At 39.2% G+C, this 19,946-nt stretch overlaps 1 protein-coding gene across 1 annotated transcript in view; it reads left to right on the top strand.

Moving 5' to 3' along the window:
- Positions 1-30: 30 nt before the first annotated feature.
- The window catches only part of FHIP2A (FHF complex subunit HOOK interacting protein 2A), a 35,756-nt gene continuing 15,840 nt past the window's right edge, over positions 31-19,946 (top strand). Inside the window, exons 1-7 of the mRNA XM_007469608.1 lie at positions 31-248; positions 7,549-7,627; positions 11,933-12,102; positions 13,790-13,894; positions 14,336-14,458; positions 18,984-19,277; positions 19,453-19,649. Coding sequence (XP_007469670.1) covers positions 204-248; positions 7,549-7,627; positions 11,933-12,102; positions 13,790-13,894; positions 14,336-14,458; positions 18,984-19,277; positions 19,453-19,649 — 1,013 coding nt within the window. The 5' untranslated portion in view covers positions 31-203. The remainder of the gene's footprint in view (positions 249-7,548; positions 7,628-11,932; positions 12,103-13,789; positions 13,895-14,335; positions 14,459-18,983; positions 19,278-19,452; positions 19,650-19,946) is intronic.

Here is a 19,946-nt window from a genome sequence, read left to right as displayed (position 1 = left end):
CGCAGCGCCCGCCGGAGCCGCCTCGCCGCCCGCGCACACCCGAAGCGGCCGGGCCGGTCCCGCCTGGGCCCTCTGCTCGTCCTCCCCGCCCCGCACCGGCCTTCACTCTGGAGCGGCCCCGGCAGCCGCAGCAGGGGCGGCGGCGGCGGATCGAGGAGCTCTCCAGGTCGTCCCGGGAGAGGCTGCTGCAGTCCCGGGACAGGATGTTCTCCAAGTTCACCTCCATCCTGCAGCACGCCGTGGAGGCGGTAAGGCCTCGGGCTGCGGGCGCACGACAGGCCGGGGATGGCGGCCGGCCTACGCTCCCCAGCCGGCCCCGGGAGAGCCCGGCGGCCTCGGCCCGGCCCTAGGCGTCCCCGGCCCCGCGGAGCGGCGAGGCCCGGAGCGGGCGCCGCGGGGTCGTGCGGGCGCCGGGGCCTCGGGCCTGGCTCCGAGCGGACCCCCTGCTCTCCTTTCCTGCTCCGGGCCGGCGTGGAGCCCTTTCCTTCGCTCAGGAGGGTGGGCGGGGGTCCCCGGCAGGACCGGCCCCCCGGCCCGGGTCGGGGGTCGCCCGATTCCTCCGGTGGGGACAAGGGGAGTCGGGGAGCATCTGGCAGGGACACAGGGCTCTCCCCCGGACTCCCTGGCCGTTTACCTCAAGTGGTTAGCGTTGACCAAGACAAAAGAAACGGCCTGACACTGCTTGGGTTTGTTTTGTTTGGGGGGGGTGGGGAGGCAGGAAGGGGTGCTCTTGCCGGGGGCGCGGCTCTGGCGAGGAAGCAGCCCACCCGACCCGGTTTCGTAGTCTGGCCAGCTCTTGCTTTCACAGGCCTTGCGGCCGAACTCAGCTGGACCTTACTGATTGATGTGAAATAGGCGTTTGGAGGGTCTCATCCGCTTTAGACAGCTTCCAAGCCCTCATAGAGCACCGGGACCATCTGTTTCCTTTCACCTCTTCCTTTTCTGGACGCTCGTCGTTTTTCCTGCAATTGTACCCTCCTTTGAGGATTTTAGACACAAGCATAGGGAGACGTTACTCAAATATCCTAACACTAATAAAAGAGAAGTAACTAACAGGAAAATGTCTTCCTGCTGTTTCAGTGAAAGGGGTCGAGTTGCTTTACTCTGGTGGTTTTGCTTTACGCTAGCAGAATTGCCCAAATTGAAAAGTGCACCCTGTGAAGTTCATAACAAGTGCAGTTTTGCTAGACGTGTTACTTTGCTAGTTTTAAAAATGTCATTCTCTTTCTATGTTCAGTTTAAGTGATACAGCACATTCAAATCTGCACAACTTTAAGGAAAAAAACAAAACAAAACCCAATTACAATAGAACAGTTTTTATGGCCAGATAAAAATAAAATGGATTTTTAAAACTCAGTAATGGAAACAAAACTTCGATACAATTTTTATTTTAAGTGCTGTGTGGGAAATGTTTAAGAGTCATTTTAGCTCTACTACAAGTTCTTGAGAAAATGAGTGTATCAAATCAAGCAAGACAGGGTTTTTCATAGATGAAGAGCAGTATTACTCATGAGGGAGATGACAGTTTTAGACTTTAAGGCAACTTTTAATTTTCCTTTCTTGGCCTCTACACAATCTACAGCACCTTATTTTAAGAATTTAACTGAAATTTATAAAGAACAGCGATATTTACATTTTATATTATTCCTTAACTTAAAGTACCAAGAATCATTTAATTTTTAACACTCGATACAGCTAAATACTGAGATAATTGGGAATAAAAATTTATTACATTATTTATATTCTTTACTAATTCAGGCTGATATTTACAGAAATAAGTAATTGGAAAAAGAAAGATGGCTTTCATGCTCTCCCAGTAAAGACTCATTTTTGTCCAGAGGCCTGTGTTCTCTGTCTGCGTTATCTTTGTATAACTGTATATGTTAGCATCTACCAGATTATCCATGTAAATTGTCTGACTCTGGCTCTGTAATATCCAGGTTCTCTACTTTGCTGAGGTTAGTGAGCAAAAGTTAAGAGTGGATTATATTCACCTGGCCCTAGGAGTTAATGCACTGCATTTAGAAAAGTAATGTTTTTATTTGCTTAGCATTAATGTTTTCAGCTGTGATACATCCCAGTTTACCTTGATAAGAGGTTAAATCTTATGAAAAATTTTTGGCATACTTTTTTTTTCCCCCTTTAACATTCTCTTGGGAATGAACTCATATGTAATGCTGAATAAGCCACCTTTGTGGTATTTGAAGAATTTTTTTTTTCCTAGCCCAAGATTGGCTTACATTTATTCAGTTCTGTTTCTTTATTTGTTTGACATTTTTTTCTGTGTACTAATCTTACCATTCCTCAGTTTATTTCATTAGCTCTTCTCTGTACTCCTTTTAATTTGTATGCCCAGGTAGCATTTTCTGATACAGTATTGCAATTATCATAATTATCAGGATTCTACAGAGATGGGAGATAATCCTGTATGCAGATGCTCACATGGCCTTTTTCAGTTGTGTCATTGTGTGAATCTCTAATGTTTTCTCAACCGTTTTGGTATTATTACTTCCTAGGTTTCTTTCTTTTTTTTTTTTAATTAATTTATTTTTGGTTGCCTCGGGTCTTTGTTGCTGCGCGCGGGCTTTCTCTAGTTGCAGCGAGCAGGGGCTACTCTTTGTTGTGGTGCGCGGGCTTCTCATTGCCGTGGCTTCTCTTGTTGCGGAGCATGGGCTCTAGGCACGGAGGCTTCAGTAGTTGTGGCTTGTGGGCTCTAGAGCGCGCAGTCTCAGTAGTTGTGGCGCACGGGCTAAGTTGCTCCGCGGCATGTTGGATCTTCCCGGACCAGGCATCGAACCCGTGTCCCCTGCATTGGCAGAAGGATTCTTACCCACTGTGTCACCAGGGAAGTACCTTCCTAGGTTTCTTGATTCAATTGGATCAGGCTTCAAGTGGTTTTTTTAGGGTCAACCAGGTACATATTCATTTAAATGGGGTTTAAATGTAGAGTTTTCCTTATTGTTTAATTGTTTCTTCACATTTCCTGTTAACTACGTAACAAGGATGAAATGCAACTAAGATGTTTTCAAAGATCAGTATTTGAAGGTGTGTTATTAAGCTGATAGACTGCATTTTGAATTTAGGAGAGAAATTCACACCTTGATCAAAAACAAAAACTGTAATGTAACTCTTGCCTCCTGTTTCAGAAATGACAGTTTTCCCTCAGCATACAAATGATTGGCCAGTAAGAGTTATGAAATGAATCTATTCTTTTAGCCAGTTGCCACATGTCACACGTCTGAAATCAGGCCTCCCATGTAGTTCTGAGGTGGATCATTTTAGTACAGCTTCTCCAAAGGATAAATAAAACACCTTCCATACAATTCAACATTGTTGAGGGCCTGTGTCTATGTGAGGTTATCTGCCAGGGACTAATATCTTTTAAATTCCAGTCACTTCCATCCTTGAGGGCAGATTTATCCCAAGAGGATAAAGGGCAGTGTCAGGAAAGAAAGTTTCATCTACCTTAACTAATTAATTCAATGGAAGTCATCTTTCAGAATTTGAATGCAACATTTTCTTTTTAAATTATAGTTGAGTTAATGATGATTGTTGGAACCAGCAATTCCTTAAAAATCTACTCTGCACTAGGAGTTAAAACATCAGATGAGGGCTTCCCTGGTGGCGCAGTGGTTGAGTGTCCGCCTGCCGATGCAGGGGACGCGCGTTCGTGCCCTGGTCTGGGAAGATCCCACATGCCGCGGAGCGGCTGTGCCCTTGAGCCATGGCCGCTGAGGCTCCGCAACGGGAGAGGCCACAGCAGTGAGAGGCCCGCGTACCGCAAAAGAAAAACATCAGATCGAACATATGTAGTGTTTTCTTAAGTGTATTCTTTTCCAACAAGTGATCTTTAACTCTAGTCCTTTAGTCATTCAGTAAATATTTTATGAGCCCACCAAGAAAGCATGGCACAGTGCGAGTTCACAGTGAGAATGCATTGGGAGACAAAACAAAACACTGGTTAAAGTACAAGCAGTGCACAAGAGTGTGGCCTAGCCCCTAGAGCCAGTCAGAGCAGGGTTCCAGGCTTGCCTCTGTCCCTTGCTTTTTCACTAGACAAGTTACTTAGTCTTTGTACATTTCCTCATTGTAAAACGGAAATAATTGTATCTATCTGATAGAATTGTTGTGAAAATTAGAATGAGATTGTGTATATGAAGTGCTTAATGCAGTGCCTGGCACATAGTAAGTGCTTAATAAATGTTAATCATTATTATTATCTGGATGATTGTTCAGCCAGTGAGTTCTATAGGAGGAGGGGAGTAAACACTTAGGGTTGGAGTAGTTGCAGAAGGCTCCCTGGAGGAAGTGAGACTTGAGCTGGACTTCGGAGAGGCAGAGAAGATTGGATGGGCGTCTGGAAAGTTGTAGCGGAGAAGAAGCATTTAAAAAGATCTGGGCATGGAATGTTCATGATACATGTGAGACTGCAGGTGTGGCGTTGAGAGCACTAGTTCTCATCTGAGTTATCAATGTAGGAAGGTCCTTTTGTGTGGTAGGCATTTTGGAGAAAGAGAGTCCGGGTTTCTAATTACAAGTAGTGTTTCCTTGGGCAGGTCAGTTAATGACTCAGGGTCTTAGAGTTTATTGTGAGAATTTAAGAGCACCTGGTAAGTGTAAACTTTGTAGCACTGTGCCTGGCACATAACTACTCATTAAATGGTAGCAACTGCTGTTTATTCCCTCAATAAACGGTACTGAATGCTTGCTATTTGCCATCATTGACTTGGAAACTGGGGATTCAGTGATGAGCAAGATGATATAATCTTTGTAAACTCATTGAGTTTACAGTCTAGTGGGGAAGATGGGTAACTCGACAATTACAAACATGGGATAAGGGCTGGGAGAGAGTGAGCAGTCAGTCAGGGAGCGGGTGCCACACATGTGTATGGAAAGGACTATATAACCTTGGCAGGAGGTCTGGCAAGACTTCTCAGAGAAAGTGATATCCAAGTTAGATATTCAGGTCAGTTTTTGGTTGAGATAGTGATTGATTGCATGAATTTTCAAAAATTTAATCTCTGTATTGTAAGAAGTTAACTCAAATTAGAATCCCCTCATGCTGATTCACACATCTTTTTTTTTTTTTTTAACCCAGAGCGTAAATGTTTTTGTGTAATGATAAAGCATATATTTTGCATGTTATAATTTGAAATGAAAGAGGCAAGTTTACTAGGAAGTTTTACTTAAATAAGAAAATTTATTCATGTTTGAACAAGATTGTTACTAAATTATTAGCACCTTAGAACTGTTTCACTGTTTCACTGTCTCCGTAAATAGGTTTCTTATTTAAAGCAAATTTCTGCAAGAGATTCACAAGTAAGCAACACCATCCTGCTTTGAATTTGACTGTAACAGCAAAGGCCCCGACACAAATCATTTAAGACCTCTGATTTAGTAACTTTCCTTGTAAATAGAGTTCAATCCCGTGGGTGAAATAATCTGGAACAAGGATGCTGTCATTCCATATATACCCTGGAAATTCCCTTGGAAAAATTTAACAAGTCATAATATTTACACATAAGAAAGTAGGTACATTTTTTGAAACACCAAATTTCATTTGGGTTTGTCCCAATTGTTAATACATAATTAATTAATAATAATTATTAACACTGCATAAAGCTGGTGTGTAAAAAACCAGGCCCAAAAAACAAGAGAAATTTTATGTGTTTTGAGGAAGATTCTAAAAATAAGTAGCTGATTAAAACAGACTTTTTAATCTAAAAATTTCAGGAAGATTATTTTCCCCAAGTTAATTCTTTCTTTCCTATTTTTCTTTTTAATTGTTTTCTCAATCTCCTACAAGTTATTTCTTTCCCCATGTTCTTGAAGTATATAATCCCAAAGGTTTTAACTCCTTTGTTAAAGATCTTAAAGTCTTTTAAAATTTTTCATAGCATTCTATTTGGAAATGAGATGAATATTTATATTTTCTTAATTCAGTACTCTTCAGAGTGGTACGAATATGCACTTATGAAAAAGCTAGCATTAAGATGTTGATGATTGCTGAAAATTTTTCAGGTCCATTTTCTTCCTAAGTACAGTTCATCTTCTGGATTGAAACACTTAAGACGTCATGACCAATGTTTGTAATTTGCTCAAGAGTTTGGAAATTGTTTTGACAGGGTTTCGAACTTTGAGGTCCCTGCAGGAGACTCCAAGAAATCAAAATGGAACAAGTAGAAGTATAGGAGTGACATGACCTCTTAGGTCATCTGTTTAGATGAATATATGAAAATGGACGATTACGCTGCCATAGTTTAGGTTCCCGAAATAGAAACCTGTTTGTTCTTTTTTTAAAATAACTTTATTTATTTTATTTTTGCCTGTGTTGGGTCTTCTTTGCTGCACGTGGGCTTTCTCTAATTGTGGCAAGCAGGGGCTAATCTTCGTTGCATTGCGCAGGCTTCTCGTGGTGGCTTCTCTTGTTGCGGAGCATAGGCTCTAGATGCATGGGCTTCAGTAGTTGTGGCTCGCAGGCTCTAGAATGCAGGCTCAGTAGTTGTGGCGCATGGGCTTAATTGCTCTGCGGCATGTGGGATCTTCCCGGACCAGGGCTCGAACCCGTGTCCCCTGCATTGGCAGGCAGATTCTTAACCCACTGCGCCATCAGGGAAGCCCAAAACCTATTCGTTCTTAAGAAAACTGGGTCCGAACCCGCGTCCCCTGCATCGGCAGGCGGACTCTCAACCACTGCGCCACCAGGGAAGCCCCTACTCTGTACTTTCTGACCAGAATTTATTGATGATACTAGGACTGAGAGAGAGTTCTCTCTCTTTCTCTCACTCTTTTTAAGGACAAGAAAATGTTTTAGAAGGTGCATCCAAATCTTTTTCTATCCATTTAACACCCATTTGAAATACTTGTAAATTTGCTATGAGATGGCTGAAGGGATATAAATTTTGGTCTTAAAACTTCTGAAGTAAATTTCAAAATTAAAATGTAAAACATTTTTGACTTTGTGGAATTTAAATTGGTAGTGTCTTGTTCATGTAGTTATTTTGCTAAAAATATGCACTGCCTAATCTAGGCTTAAAAAGAAAAGATTCACTTCTGTATGTCATTGAAAATACGGAACAGTTTTAATCTGATTACAGGGTTGACTTTGGTGATGTGTAACTAATTGCATAGCAACCTTTTTACTGTCTTGTTTCAAAGTCCTAGGTACAAAGATCCCTGGTTATCGATAATTCCATTTTACTGATACTTTAGTAATAGAATATTGTGTTGTCATGTAATGCTGTTACTTTTGAAGACATATGTATAGTAACTAGTGTCAGGGGAGGGGAAAAAATACCCAATACTATAATATAATAATAATGCTGATAAATGTGTTTGTCCTCTTTCTTAATAAATCATTTTTACTTTCTTGGTTTTGACTCATTTTGTTTCTCTTTGATATTGACATAAAGAATGAAATTAAAGCTCACCCCTTATTCTTATGCTGCTTTTGCATCATTAGTAGACAAATACAGAGTTATACTTAATGGGAAACTTTTAATGCCATTTTCTTAATTGCTGTGGTCTTTTTTGTTTGTGTTTGTGTAGCTTGCACCTTCTCTTCCTTTACAAGAAGATTTTGTTTATCACTGGAAGGCAATTACCCATTACTACATAGAGACTTCAGGTAAGAAAAAATGCTAATATTAATTAAATAGAAAATTTGTGAAATGCTAAAATACATTTCAAACTAGTTTTCAAAGTTATTTTACATTAAATTTATAAACAATTTATTTTACTTTTAATTACTCTCGTAGATTCATTCAAAAAGTATATCTCTTGAACACCTACTACATGTAAGCGTTGTTCTAGGCACTGGGAAATATAACAATCAAACAGACAAAAATCTCTGTCCTAGCAGAGCTTATGTATTGATTGGGAGGAAGCGAACAATAAATAGACAAGTATACATAGTGTGTCAGATGGTAAGTGCTAAGGAGAAGATGAAGCAGGCTAAAAGGGATAGAGGTGTGTGTTGGGGAGTGGGGTTCAGGGGCAGATGGCTCTTTAAGATTAGAGAAAGCCTTGTTGCCCCAGGTGACTGCTGAGCTGAAGTCTGAAGGAGGAGGAAGCAAGCCTGGGAGCACCTGGGGGAGAAAGTTCCAGGAGAGCACCCAGCGCACAAACCCTGAAGCTGGAGCGTGCAGCCCTTGGCTTGTACTAGGAACCACAAGGAATTGTGGCTAGAGCAAGTGGACGAGGAGGGAAATGGGAGGAGGTGACAAAAGACAGGTGAGGATGCAGATTCACACAAGGCCTTGTAAGCCATTGTAAGGGCTTTGGCTTTTACTCTAAGACAGGAAGCTGTTAGAGGGTTTTGAGCGGAGGTGTAACATAATCTGTTTTAAAGGAATCACTTTGGCTTCTGTGAGAAAATTAGATGGAAAGTATGCAGAGGTGAAGCTGGCAGAACAGTTAGGGGACTATTGCAATGGTCTGAGAGATGGCGGTGGCTCAGACTAGGATGGAGGTGTAAGAAGCGACTGTCCTCTGGATATACTTTGAAGAAAGCTTTGTTGGTGCATTGAATATTGGGTATGAGAATAAGAGTCATGGATAACTCCAAATGTTGGGGCTTAGGCAGTTGGAAAAATAGGAGGGCCACTCACTGAGAATGGGGAGACTGCTGGAGGAGCAGGTTTGTGAGGCACTGTGGACATGTTTAGTTTGAGACGCCCATTATATATGCAACTGGATATGACAAGTAGACAGTAGGAAATAGGAATCTGGAATTTAGGGTAGAGGCCTAAACTAGACATAGGGAATTGAGACTCATCAGCATGTAAGTAGGATTTAAAGCCTTGAGACTGGGTGAGATTATCTAGGGATAGCTAAGGACAGATGGAAGAGGGAAAGTGTTCAGGAACTAAGCCCCTGCGCTCAATGTTTAGAGATTGGGAAAATGAGAATGATAGCAAAGGAGATTTTGCTTTTGCCAGTTCGGTAGCAGCCAGCCAAGAGAGAAGGGTGTCCTAGAAGCTGGAGGAGGAGAGAAGGAACCAAGTGTCAAATGATGTCAGGCTGATGAAGCCTAGGAACCGATCATTGGATTCAGCCATGAGGAGCTCATTAGTGGTCTTGATAAGAGCTGTCTTTTAATAGCAAGGAAGAGAGAGGAGACCTGATTGGAGGAAGTTTCAGAGAAAATGGACAGAAAGCATATAGAGACAGTGTGTGAAGACTGCTCTCTTGAGGAGTGTTAGTGGAAAGGGGGGCCGAGAAATGGAGCAGCAGCCACGGGGGAGATGTGGCACTGAGGGGGTTTTAAAGTTTTTGTGAGGATGGAACATATTAGAACGATCTAGTGGAGAAGAGACACAAGAGCACAAGAGATCATCTCTGAGCCATATCCTTAAGTCGGCAGCTGGGGTGTGGGATCCTAGTGCATTAGTGGAGGCTTAGCCTTCATAGACTTGTGGACAGTTCATCCATAAAATTAAGGCAGAAAGAAGAACATACGGGTGTAAATTCAGGACAGGGGTAGACATGGTATAGGGAGTCTTTGGAAGTTATTTTCCAGTTGCCTCAGTTTTTCTTAGTGAGTGGACTGAAGAGTGAATATGGGGAAATGTGAATAAATTAGGTCAAAGGTTGGCAAAATTTTTCTGTAAAGTGTCAGATAGTAAATATTTTAGGCTTTGTAGGCCATGCAGTCTCTGTTGCAACTATTCAATTCTGTTGTTATCATGCAAAAGCAGCCATCAACAATAAATAAAAGAATGGCATTCTTTTGTTCCAGTACAGCTTTATTAAAACAGATGGCAAGCCTGGGTTTGTCCCATGAGCTGACGTTTGGCAACCTCTGAAGTAAGGAAATAGAGTAGCCTTGCTACCTAGCACTATGGGCTCCTTTGAGGAATGTATAGGTAAATGCTAGTGCTACATGTTTTTTAACTGAAAGGAAACATGAAAAAAAAAATAGTTGATCTGATAAGCTGATGGGGTCATAGATAATTCTTCTTTAAAAGAAAGAAATTCTTCATATTTGTATAGTAAGTGAAAATCATACTATCTATATTTATATATACACCTTTAAGTGTAAAATATAATTTCTACCTTAATTTGGATGTTTAGACAGCAGATCTACAGAAAAGTTTTTTGAGAGGAGCTGCCTTTTCAAATGACTATTCTTAGCCCTTGTGAATTTCTCAGCCCTCCATGGTCTTAAGGAAATGCTTTACAGGAAAGCCTGTGAGTTCTTGCTTTAAATGATTTTTTTTGCAGTCTCGTAGCAAAAACAAGTGTGTACACTACAATAAAGTATGGGACAAAAAGGTGCATCAGGCACAGAGAGAGAAGGAAGAAGGGAGAAATAGGAGGCAGTGTCTGACCTGGATGAGCAGTAGGTTTTGAGGTAGATAAGGAGAGCAAAGGCATTTCAGATAGAAGGAATAGCTTATGCAAAGGCACAGGGATCTAAACATGGTTTGGGATGAGAGTGGACGGCAGAAACTAGATCTTCTTGAGAGCTAGGATTTTAATCCTGTCAGGTCAAATTTACAGTTTATTTATTTCTCAAAAAAAAAGTCTTTTTGATTATTTTTCTCCATAAATAAGTGTAATCAGACCATGCTTAAATATTCATTCTTTCCTGGAATGTTTATATAAAGTTTGCAGTAAAACAGGTGAAAAAACATTTTTAAAAAGCAGATTTCAAATAAAATTATACACGATTTTTTATTAGCCCTAGGCTACTCATTTTAGAAGAATATGAAGTAAGACATCATAAGTTAACATTTCTTGAATTCTTACTATGTTCTAAGGCACTGGGCTTTACACAGACTATTTCGTTGAAATCATACGACAGCACTTACTGGTGTTGATTAACTCCATTTTATAGATGTTGGTGCTCAGGCTTAAACAGTTTGCCCAGGTCATCCAGCTAAAAGTGACAGAGCCAAGATTTGAATTCAAGTTGTCCAACTCCAGGTCTCATGCTCTTAGCAGCTGTCCCGTACTATATCAAATTTGATACATATATGTCCTCCTGGGAAACAAGAGTGACTCTTCTCTTTCCATTGTTTTCTCCATAAGGCTTTAGTATTATCGTTTAGTCTGTGTGTGTGTATATATAATACATACATGTGCATATGCACAGACAAAGCTTTAAATCATCAGATACATAGTATACCAGGATTGTGTAGTATAAACTATAGCAGTACTAAGTAAAGGAGGATAGAGACGTAAAAAAGAACTTGTCATTCCCTAATATATTTTGTATTTAGACATTCTATAAAACTTCACATTTTATTGAGAGTAATTTAACCCTTATGTAATAAAGTTAATAAAACCATGTGTTTTTGATATATAAAAAGTATCCATGAATTTTTATTTTGAAAAATCAATATTTTATAAGGATTCTCCTGAGAAGCAGCTTTTACTTTGGGAGTAGGTATCTGCTAATGAGAGGAGATGTCAGAAATTTTTAATAGAGGGATTTTCTTTGGGGTCCTCATGTTTTCAAATCTGGAGATGAATTGGGGGCAGTAAGTGCATTGTTACAAAGCAGTGTAGCAGTGATCAAAAACAGAACCTGTCCTCTCCTCATATCCTACGTTATTCAGCTTAACATTCACGGCCAACCTGTTTCTATATAAAGAGACCTAAAGTTTAGATCTTCTGAACTGGCTAATAGAAAAAAATTTTTTTAATTATAAGTGGGTACAAAATTCTGATGTTACTTACATTTTTTCTGATCGTGTTCCCATTCCCCATATAAATGGCTCCTTTTCTGAATTGCTTTGCGTGAATATTAGCTTATAGACTATCTTTCAGAATATAGATTGTTTTTGAATAAGATATAAGCCTCACTTAAGTGTGTGCGGTTCAGATTTTTCTGTTTGAATAGGAACAGGGAAATATAAAGAGTATTTTAGGTGCAAATGTGCAGATAAAAATGTTTGAAAATTTGATGAATGTTTTTATTGTTTAGATGATAAAGCCCCGGTGACAGATACAAATATTCCATCTCATCTGGAACAGATGTTGGTTATCTTGATACAAGAAGAAAGTGAACGGGAATTTGGAGAGACAGGGCCATGTATGGAATATTTACTTCATCACAAGATCTTGGAAACATTATATACCTTAGGGAAAGCTGATGTAAGTTCCTAATCCGCGTGATGTTCCTGGACATGTAATATATGTGTTCATGTCTTAGAGATAAAGAAGCTGCCAAGCACTAAATTTAATTGTAGAGTTGTGTATTAAGTATGGCAGGATTCAAGTCAGTATGTGGAAAAAAAAGAACATTGTATGGCCTCTGTGAACATGACTTTGCACAGATATAGCGAAGCTCCCAAATGCTCTAGACAACAGCTGGTACTTAGGCTGCTTAGAATTACAGTGTAAACATTTGTGAAAATAGACTCAAGTGCAGACACTCAGAGTCAAAGGAAATGAGTAGGAACCCAGTGAAAATTGGGTTACAAAGATAGGAAGTATTTTTCCTAATCCTGAAAGAAAATGTCGCTGATTATTCTGACATTAACTCTGCTGACGAGTGGAGCCAGTGTCAAGTAAGTCTCTTTGGTTAATCTTCCTCCTCTTTAAAAACTAGGAGGTGATCACCAAGGGGCCTCCCCCAGCTCTAAAAATCTGTGGTTCTGTTCTGTGAATTTCTGTAATACATGATGTGAAAATCAAACTAGAAAAACCCCAAACTAATAGACATGTTTAAACACCAAATAGAATTATAAAGTAGTATTGAAGACAGTTTCCTTTTAACTAAGTCTGTAATACTCCATTTCATTTCTAGGTTAAATTCATTCTGTTTATATTTTCTAGGCAACATGTTTGCTCCCTAACATCCTCCGATTCATTCCCCTCCTGCCTTCTTTTTCCTGTTCTGTGGAGAGAGGGGTTATGCAACATTATATTGAACAAATATTAATTGACTTTTGAGCAAATGTTAGTAATTATACTACTAGGAAATTTAGTTTGATATTGGTGATTATAAGTATTGTGTTTCACCCGAATAATTGAAGGTATTTGCTATCTTAAAATATTATTGTGCTTAAAATTATAGCTTATGCTATTTCCAGATAACGTGTCTATGATGATGTTTTGGAAATACTTCTTTTGTGACTATATTTTAAATCTGAGGCAGAATAAGCAGGTTAACTGTAGAACATATAACCTTGTTAACTCATACTCTCTTAATCTGCAGTCAGATTTACCTACTTTTCAGCAAATATTTTAAACAATTGGCGTGTCATCAAAACTTATTAAATATTCATTGCCTATAATAATCATAATGTAAATAATTTTGCAACTAATTTAGAACAGCATTGTTAGAATAAATCACAGCAGTTTATACATAGGATCCCTTTATTTACATAATATGTGTTAGAAGGCTTTATTACTCCTACACGTGTATGATGGAAGGTTATTGATTACCTGTCATTAGCATAAGCGATAAGATTCTGCCTTTGCTTTGGCTGGGGAGTTTCCTGTTACCCTAGCATTGAGACTATAAACAGGTTGGCATTGCCCGAACCAAACTCCAGTCTCCATGGCACATTATCACCAGGCTATTTGTAATTACATCAGCCTGTGGTCTCAAATGCTATATTATAGTCCCAGGTGTGATTTTATTTATACAATACCAGTCAGTAATAATATGATGGAGAGTTTTATTCTGATAAAGTCATTAACTGGCTAATTGCATTGATTTTTGAAGGTGGAATATATTCACGTACATTGCCTCTCCTATCTTTTAAGCTTTTGAGTAAGTATGTTTGCGTTGTCTGTTTTTTTCTTGTTTGCTTTTCTTTTCTCCTACCCCTAGTGTCCTCCGGGGATGAAACAGCAGGTTTTGGTGTTCTATACCAAACTTCTGGGGAAAATCCGGCAGCCACTGCTTCCACATATTAACGTGCATAGGCCAGTGCAGGTATTTTGTTCCCTTTACACAAAATGTTTTAGTTTGCTTCTTTTCGTATAGAAATAATTTTATATGATTTTTCTAAAATAACATGCAAATTAGCAAATACTTGAGATTTCTTTATGCATGACGATGTATTAAATGCACTTCATGTCTTTATATTTCTCTTTTAAAATTTTATACATTAATTTTACCATTTACTTATTTCCATGACATCTCAAGCAGAGTTTATTATATAACTCATTAATTTTTTTAGAGTAACATATTTGAAAAACCTACTACTAGCAAATTTATTTTGATAGAGGTGATTGTAAATAGTGTTCTTTCTGAAAAATGCAAGGTATTTGCATTATTTGAAAATTTTAAATATCCTGAAGGTAAATGAATGGCTGTTTACATGTTTATAAAAAGTAACTTAAGTTTAAACATTTGTTTTAAATTTTTTGACAGAAATTAATTCGACTGTGTGGTGAAGTCCTTGCAACGCCAACAGAAAATGAAGAAATTCAGTTTCTCTGCATTGTGTGTGCAAAGCTGAAACAAGATCCCTACTTGGTTAATTTTTTTCTGGAGGTATGGCATACTTCTTGTCAACCTTCAAAGTATGTGTGTATTAAAATTATTATGAGAATTGAATTCTGTGAATAATATTAGAAGGAATTACTTCTTTGGGAATCAGATAGCTTGTTTTACTTCCCAGAATTTTCATTTAAGAGCACTGTTTATTTTAACCTGAAATCTCCTGAGAAAAACGATTCTCAAAGAATGTGATTCAGCCAGATGTATGGGGCAGTATAGGGGCTGGACAAGTACAAAGCCAAGGCTTAGAAAGAGTACAGCTTGAAGGGCAAATCAGGGAGAGAGAAGTCACGGGAATTTATAAGCTATCATATTTTCAGCCAGGCTTGCTCAAGTGCAGAGTGTGGGTAACTTGACCTGGGGTAAGGATGGTGTGTGCAGATTTGGACAAGATGCAAAGCGTCATGAGTTACCTCCCCACTCTGGTGTAGCAGTTGGAATTGCTCTACTATCTTTTCATAGCTGTAGTCACCGAACCATAGTTTACGTAAATCAATTGATATTTAGATTTTATTTCCAGTTTTAAATTAGAAAATAACTTTTATGTATTTCCTGCTTTCATTTACTTTTTTTCAGCAGTAAAGTCATTTAGGGATATATTAGAAAAAATGTTGTTTTTTTTAGTTAAAAAAAAGTTTTTTCTTCTTTTTTTTGTTTTTTCAGATTGAGGTATAAGTTAGAGTACAATTCAGTCTTTCTGATCCACCATTCTATGAGTTTGACAAACACTGTCGTGTAACCACCAACACAGTCAAGATAGGCAATATCTCCATCACCTTACCATATGTCCTTTCCTGGTCATCCTGTTTCCACCTCTGCCCCAAGCAGTCATTGATCTGTTTTCTGTCACAAGTTTTCTCTGTTCCAGAAAGTCATAAAAATATAATCAGCCTTTTGAGTCTGGCTTTTTTTACTTCATATGATGCATTTGAGAGTCATCCATGAGTTTGGTCCTTTACATTGCTGAGTAGTATTCCACTGTATGGATGTACCACAGTTGTTTATCCATTCACCAGTTGAAGGGCTTATGGGTTGTTTCCAGTTTTGGGCAATTATGGATGAGGCCACTGTAAACATTCACAGATTTTTGTATGGATTTAGATTTTCATTTCACTTGAGTAAATACCTCAGAGTAGGATTTCCGTATCATGTAGTAAGTGTATATTTGCAAAACTCGTCCCAAGTGGGTTTTTCATTTTGCATCCCATGGACACTGTATGAAAGTTCTGTTGTTCCATGTTCTTGTCAGAGTGGGTGTTGTCAAGTTTTTTTGTTTTGTTTTTAAAACTTTTAGCTGTTTAATAGATGGGCTCATTTTTTATTCACTTTATTTAATAAGTAATTCAGGATCTTATTCTGCACTCTTACTGGAGGTAGGTAAGCAATGAAGCTGCAAAATTGCATGAACTTAAATTTCTAGGTTAGTGTTAAGGACTATATGAATGCCTGATTTTCATGGTATGCATCATATTTTGAAAGTTTGCTTCAACATGGCTGGAATAGCCGTATGATATAAATGTATCAAATATCTTGATTTGGCTAAGTGTGAGATTTTTCTTCTCAAAGTTTTTTACTAAAGTTTTCTTAGATACCTAAGTTACTTTATTTTTTTTAATTTTTATTTATTTATTTGTATTTTGGCTGCATCGGGTCTTCATCACTGCGTGCGGTCTTTCTCTAGTTGTGGCAAGCGGGGGCTGCTCTTCGTTGTGGTGCACGGGCTTCTCATCGCGGCGGCTTCTCTTGTTGCGGAGCACAGGCTCTAGGCGTGTGGATGTCAGTAGTTATGGCACGCCGGCTCTAAAGCGCAAGCTCAATAGTTGCGGTGCACAGGCTTAGTTGCTCCTGCGGCATGTGGGATCCTCCTGGACCAGGGCTACAACCCGTGTCCCCTGCATTGGCAGGCGGATTCTTAACCACTGAGCCACCAGGGAAGTCCCGATACCTAAGTTACTTTAGATGCAGTAGATTTTTTTCCAAGCTTAAGCTTTAAGGAGTTTTTCTCAGAATCTCCGAAACTTGTTTCAGAAGTACACAGCCGTAGATCAGAAGCAGAGAAAATTTGCAAGCATATGTATGCCTGCCTGTTTTCAGAGAAACATTTACATTTAGACCTCAATACCAAGAGCACCTTTCTGAATTAGTGTCATGACTGCTGTAATGCAGCATGTTTATAGCACATACTTCTCCAAAGCATGAGGTGGTAGGTATCTCCATTTTTGGAACTGATCGGACTACTTATACGCTTTTAATGTCAGTTATTACAATCTCCCTAGCATTAGAGTTATTTATGTGCATTTTATTTTTTCTTCCCGGTCAGTAAGCTCCTTGAGGACAGGGACTCTATCTCATTAATCTTTAGGTCCCCACAGCTTTTCTGGTATCTAGCACAATGCAGAGTAACTTTAATTAACTCTTTTTGAATGAAGAAATCTTTAGAGAAATGCAGCTTTATTACTGGTAAGTAACAGATAGTAATAGAAGTACTTTGCAGTTCTTGAGCATGTATCCCCTGAAATCTAATCTCTCTGTTCATTTATATCAGCTAATAGATACATTTGCTGTGAATTAAGTGCAGATAGTAGATGAGTTAGAAACATTTTTGCCCTAAAGGAGTCTGTAGTCTGGTGATGAGGGTAAGACTAATGTTCACATACTGTAATCTAAGGTAGAGTAAGGTGAGCATCATAAGAAAGATACCCCCTATTGCCCCCTAAATGTTCATAGAATGAAGAGATTACATCGGCCCTGGTCATTAGGAAAGGCGGCATGGAAGAGGTTGTCTTTGAAATGAGCCTTGACAGTTGTTTAGATAGGAAGGGGTGAGCATAAGTAAAGGAGTGAAGATATGAAAGTTTGTGGTGTGTTCACATAGTTTAATTAGGCCATGTGGTAAGAAAAGGGCCTAGACAGATAGGTTGGAATTGTCAGAGGCTTTGAATGGCAGGATGAAGAGTTTGTACTTGCTTGCAGAGCTTTTTAAAAATGCAGATTCCTTGGAGGTTCCATCTCCAGATATTCTCATTCTGCAGGTCTAGGTGAGACCCAGGAATCTGCATTTTTATCAAGCCGCACAGAAGACCACAAGGCCGACAGTCCTGAGTCACACTTTGAGGAACACTAGGGAGTGAGTGCTGTTCTGGGGTTATTCTTCCTCTTGCCATTCTTATCCCAGATGCCACTCCCAACAATAGTATTAGCATTTTAGACAGAATAAAATGTTTTACATTCATAAAGACTATGATATGTAATTGACTTTATAGGAAATAGGGAAGTTGTTTGGGATATTCATGGAGTTCCTCAGCATTGTTTTCTTTTAATATATGTGCTCTGAGCTCAATTTCTCAAGAAGATTGGTCTAAACTCTACTTTTAATAGTAATAAAAGTGATTTATAATAACTGTCATATAACTTTGGAAGTAGAGCTTTGAGTTCATTCAGCATTTAATGCACTTCTGTGATGGGTGAAACACTCCGATAGGCCCTGCAGAGAAGCTGGTTTATGATGAATTCTAACTTGTGTGAGTGATCTGACTTTTGCTCTTATGTTTAAATGCAAAGCAAGATACTTTTACCTGGAAACTAAAGATTTGCTTCAGTTTAGATTCTTTTTGTGCTTGGGTGTATGTGGTGGGGGGAAGGGTCACAATATTTCATGCAAATCTTAGTTTTATCCTCAAAAACACGAGTAAGAATGCCCTCAGAGTGTTGATTTATATTTACAGAGTAGAAGTATAAGGAAAAAACAGAAAAATCATCTTAGAAAACTGGTTTTAGAAGAGTCAACATTGAGGCAATGTATTTTTAGTAGCCCAGTGATTAGAAAACAGTTAACTGCAATTGAAACTTCTTGAATCTTTTTTTTCCTCACTAACATCAGTTGTTTTCAGTAGTAGTCAAATAGTTATCGCTAATATTGTACATTGTTTAGAGTCGGTGTAAAACAGTTGTTTATCGTCGGTGTAAAACAGTTTGTAGATCGTGTTCTGAAGAGCATCAGAAACGCCTATGTAATTTTTTTTTTAACATCTTTATTGGGGTATAATTGCTTTACACTGGTGTGTTAGTTTCTGCTGTACAACAAAGTGAATCAGCTGTACATATACATATATCCCCATATCTCCTCCCTCTTGCGTCTCCCACCCTCCCTATCCCACCCCTCTAGGTGGTCACAAGCCACCGAGCTGATCTCCCTGTGCTATGTGGCTGCTTCCCACTAGCTATCTGTTTTCCATTTGGTAGTGTGTACATGTCCATGCCACTCTCTCACTTCATCCCAGCCTCCCCTTCCCCCTCCCCATGTCCTCAAGTCCCTTCTCTACGTCTGAAACACCTGTGTAATTTTAAAATATCTAAAACACAGTTTGTTTAAGTCTGGGTATTTTCATTTATCACAACACGTATCCATTGCTACAGTGGCTAGATATTGAATGTTAATTATAGAAAAACCCATTAAAATATGATTTCTGTTACATAAGGCTTTTGACGTGAGTCTTACAAAACATGTATTCCTTTTCAGAACAAGTTTAAATCACTGGCTTCTAAAGGAGCACCAAATGCAACTTCAGAAGATGTATTAAAAGGTCAGGATTCCTTGTCAACAGATACAGGACAATCCTGTCGGCCAGAGGAACCGTCTGGTGCTTCTGGAATGGAGCACACAGAGTTAGAAGATGAGCCTCGTGCTCAGATGGATGATCTGTCCACAGGCTTGGACAACCTCAGCATCGCTGCACTGCCAGAGGCCACAGTTTTTCGTCCAAACCAGGATTACAACTTAGTGAATTCTTTGTTAAATCTTACTAGAAGTCCTGTGAGTCATCTGCTTTACCTTTTTTCCCTCTAACATAATCTCAGTTATTTGCATAGAGAAAATAATCTATTTTTATTTTGGTGTAAAACTTTAAATCCGTTTAAGTTGAATTTTTCCACACAACCTGACGTATGTCTAATTCAAGCATTGAAGAGGTATGTGTCTTTCCCCTCAGGATGGCCGAATAGCTGTGAAAGCCTGCGAGGGCTTGATGCTGTTAGTGAGTTTGCCAGAGCCAGCGGCCGTCAAGTGCCTCACGCAGAGCACCTGCTTGTGCGAACTGCTCACAGACAGGCTGGCCTCCCTGTACAAGGCCCTACCTCAGTCAGTGGACCCCTTAGATATTGAAACAGTGGAAGCAATTAACTGGGGGTAAGAGCTGCTATTTCTGTTTTCCCATAAAAGTGACTTCTTAAACCTACGCTTTTAAATCCATTTCCATTTTGCAATGATAGAAATCTTTAGTTTTGAAAAATATAGCATTGCTAGTGAACATTAAACAGGATTGTGTTTTGAGGCTTGTTTTAAAATTTATCAGGAATGAATTGGCGTGGGAACAGTCCATCTGTTACATAGTTAAGGTATTTTCCCTCTGACTGTTAATAGTGATCAATTACTACCTTAACTGAGTTAAGATCAATACCTTTATCTGACTATATATATATATAT

The sequence above is a fragment of the Lipotes vexillifer genome, unplaced genomic scaffold (genome assembly GCF_000442215.2).
Source record: "Lipotes vexillifer unplaced genomic scaffold, Lipotes_vexillifer_v1.1 scaffold240, whole genome shotgun sequence".
Lineage (NCBI taxonomy): Eukaryota > Metazoa > Chordata > Mammalia > Artiodactyla > Lipotidae > Lipotes > Lipotes vexillifer.
The sequence above is the reverse complement of the archived record's forward strand: the minus strand, read 5'-3'. Positions and strand labels throughout refer to the sequence as shown.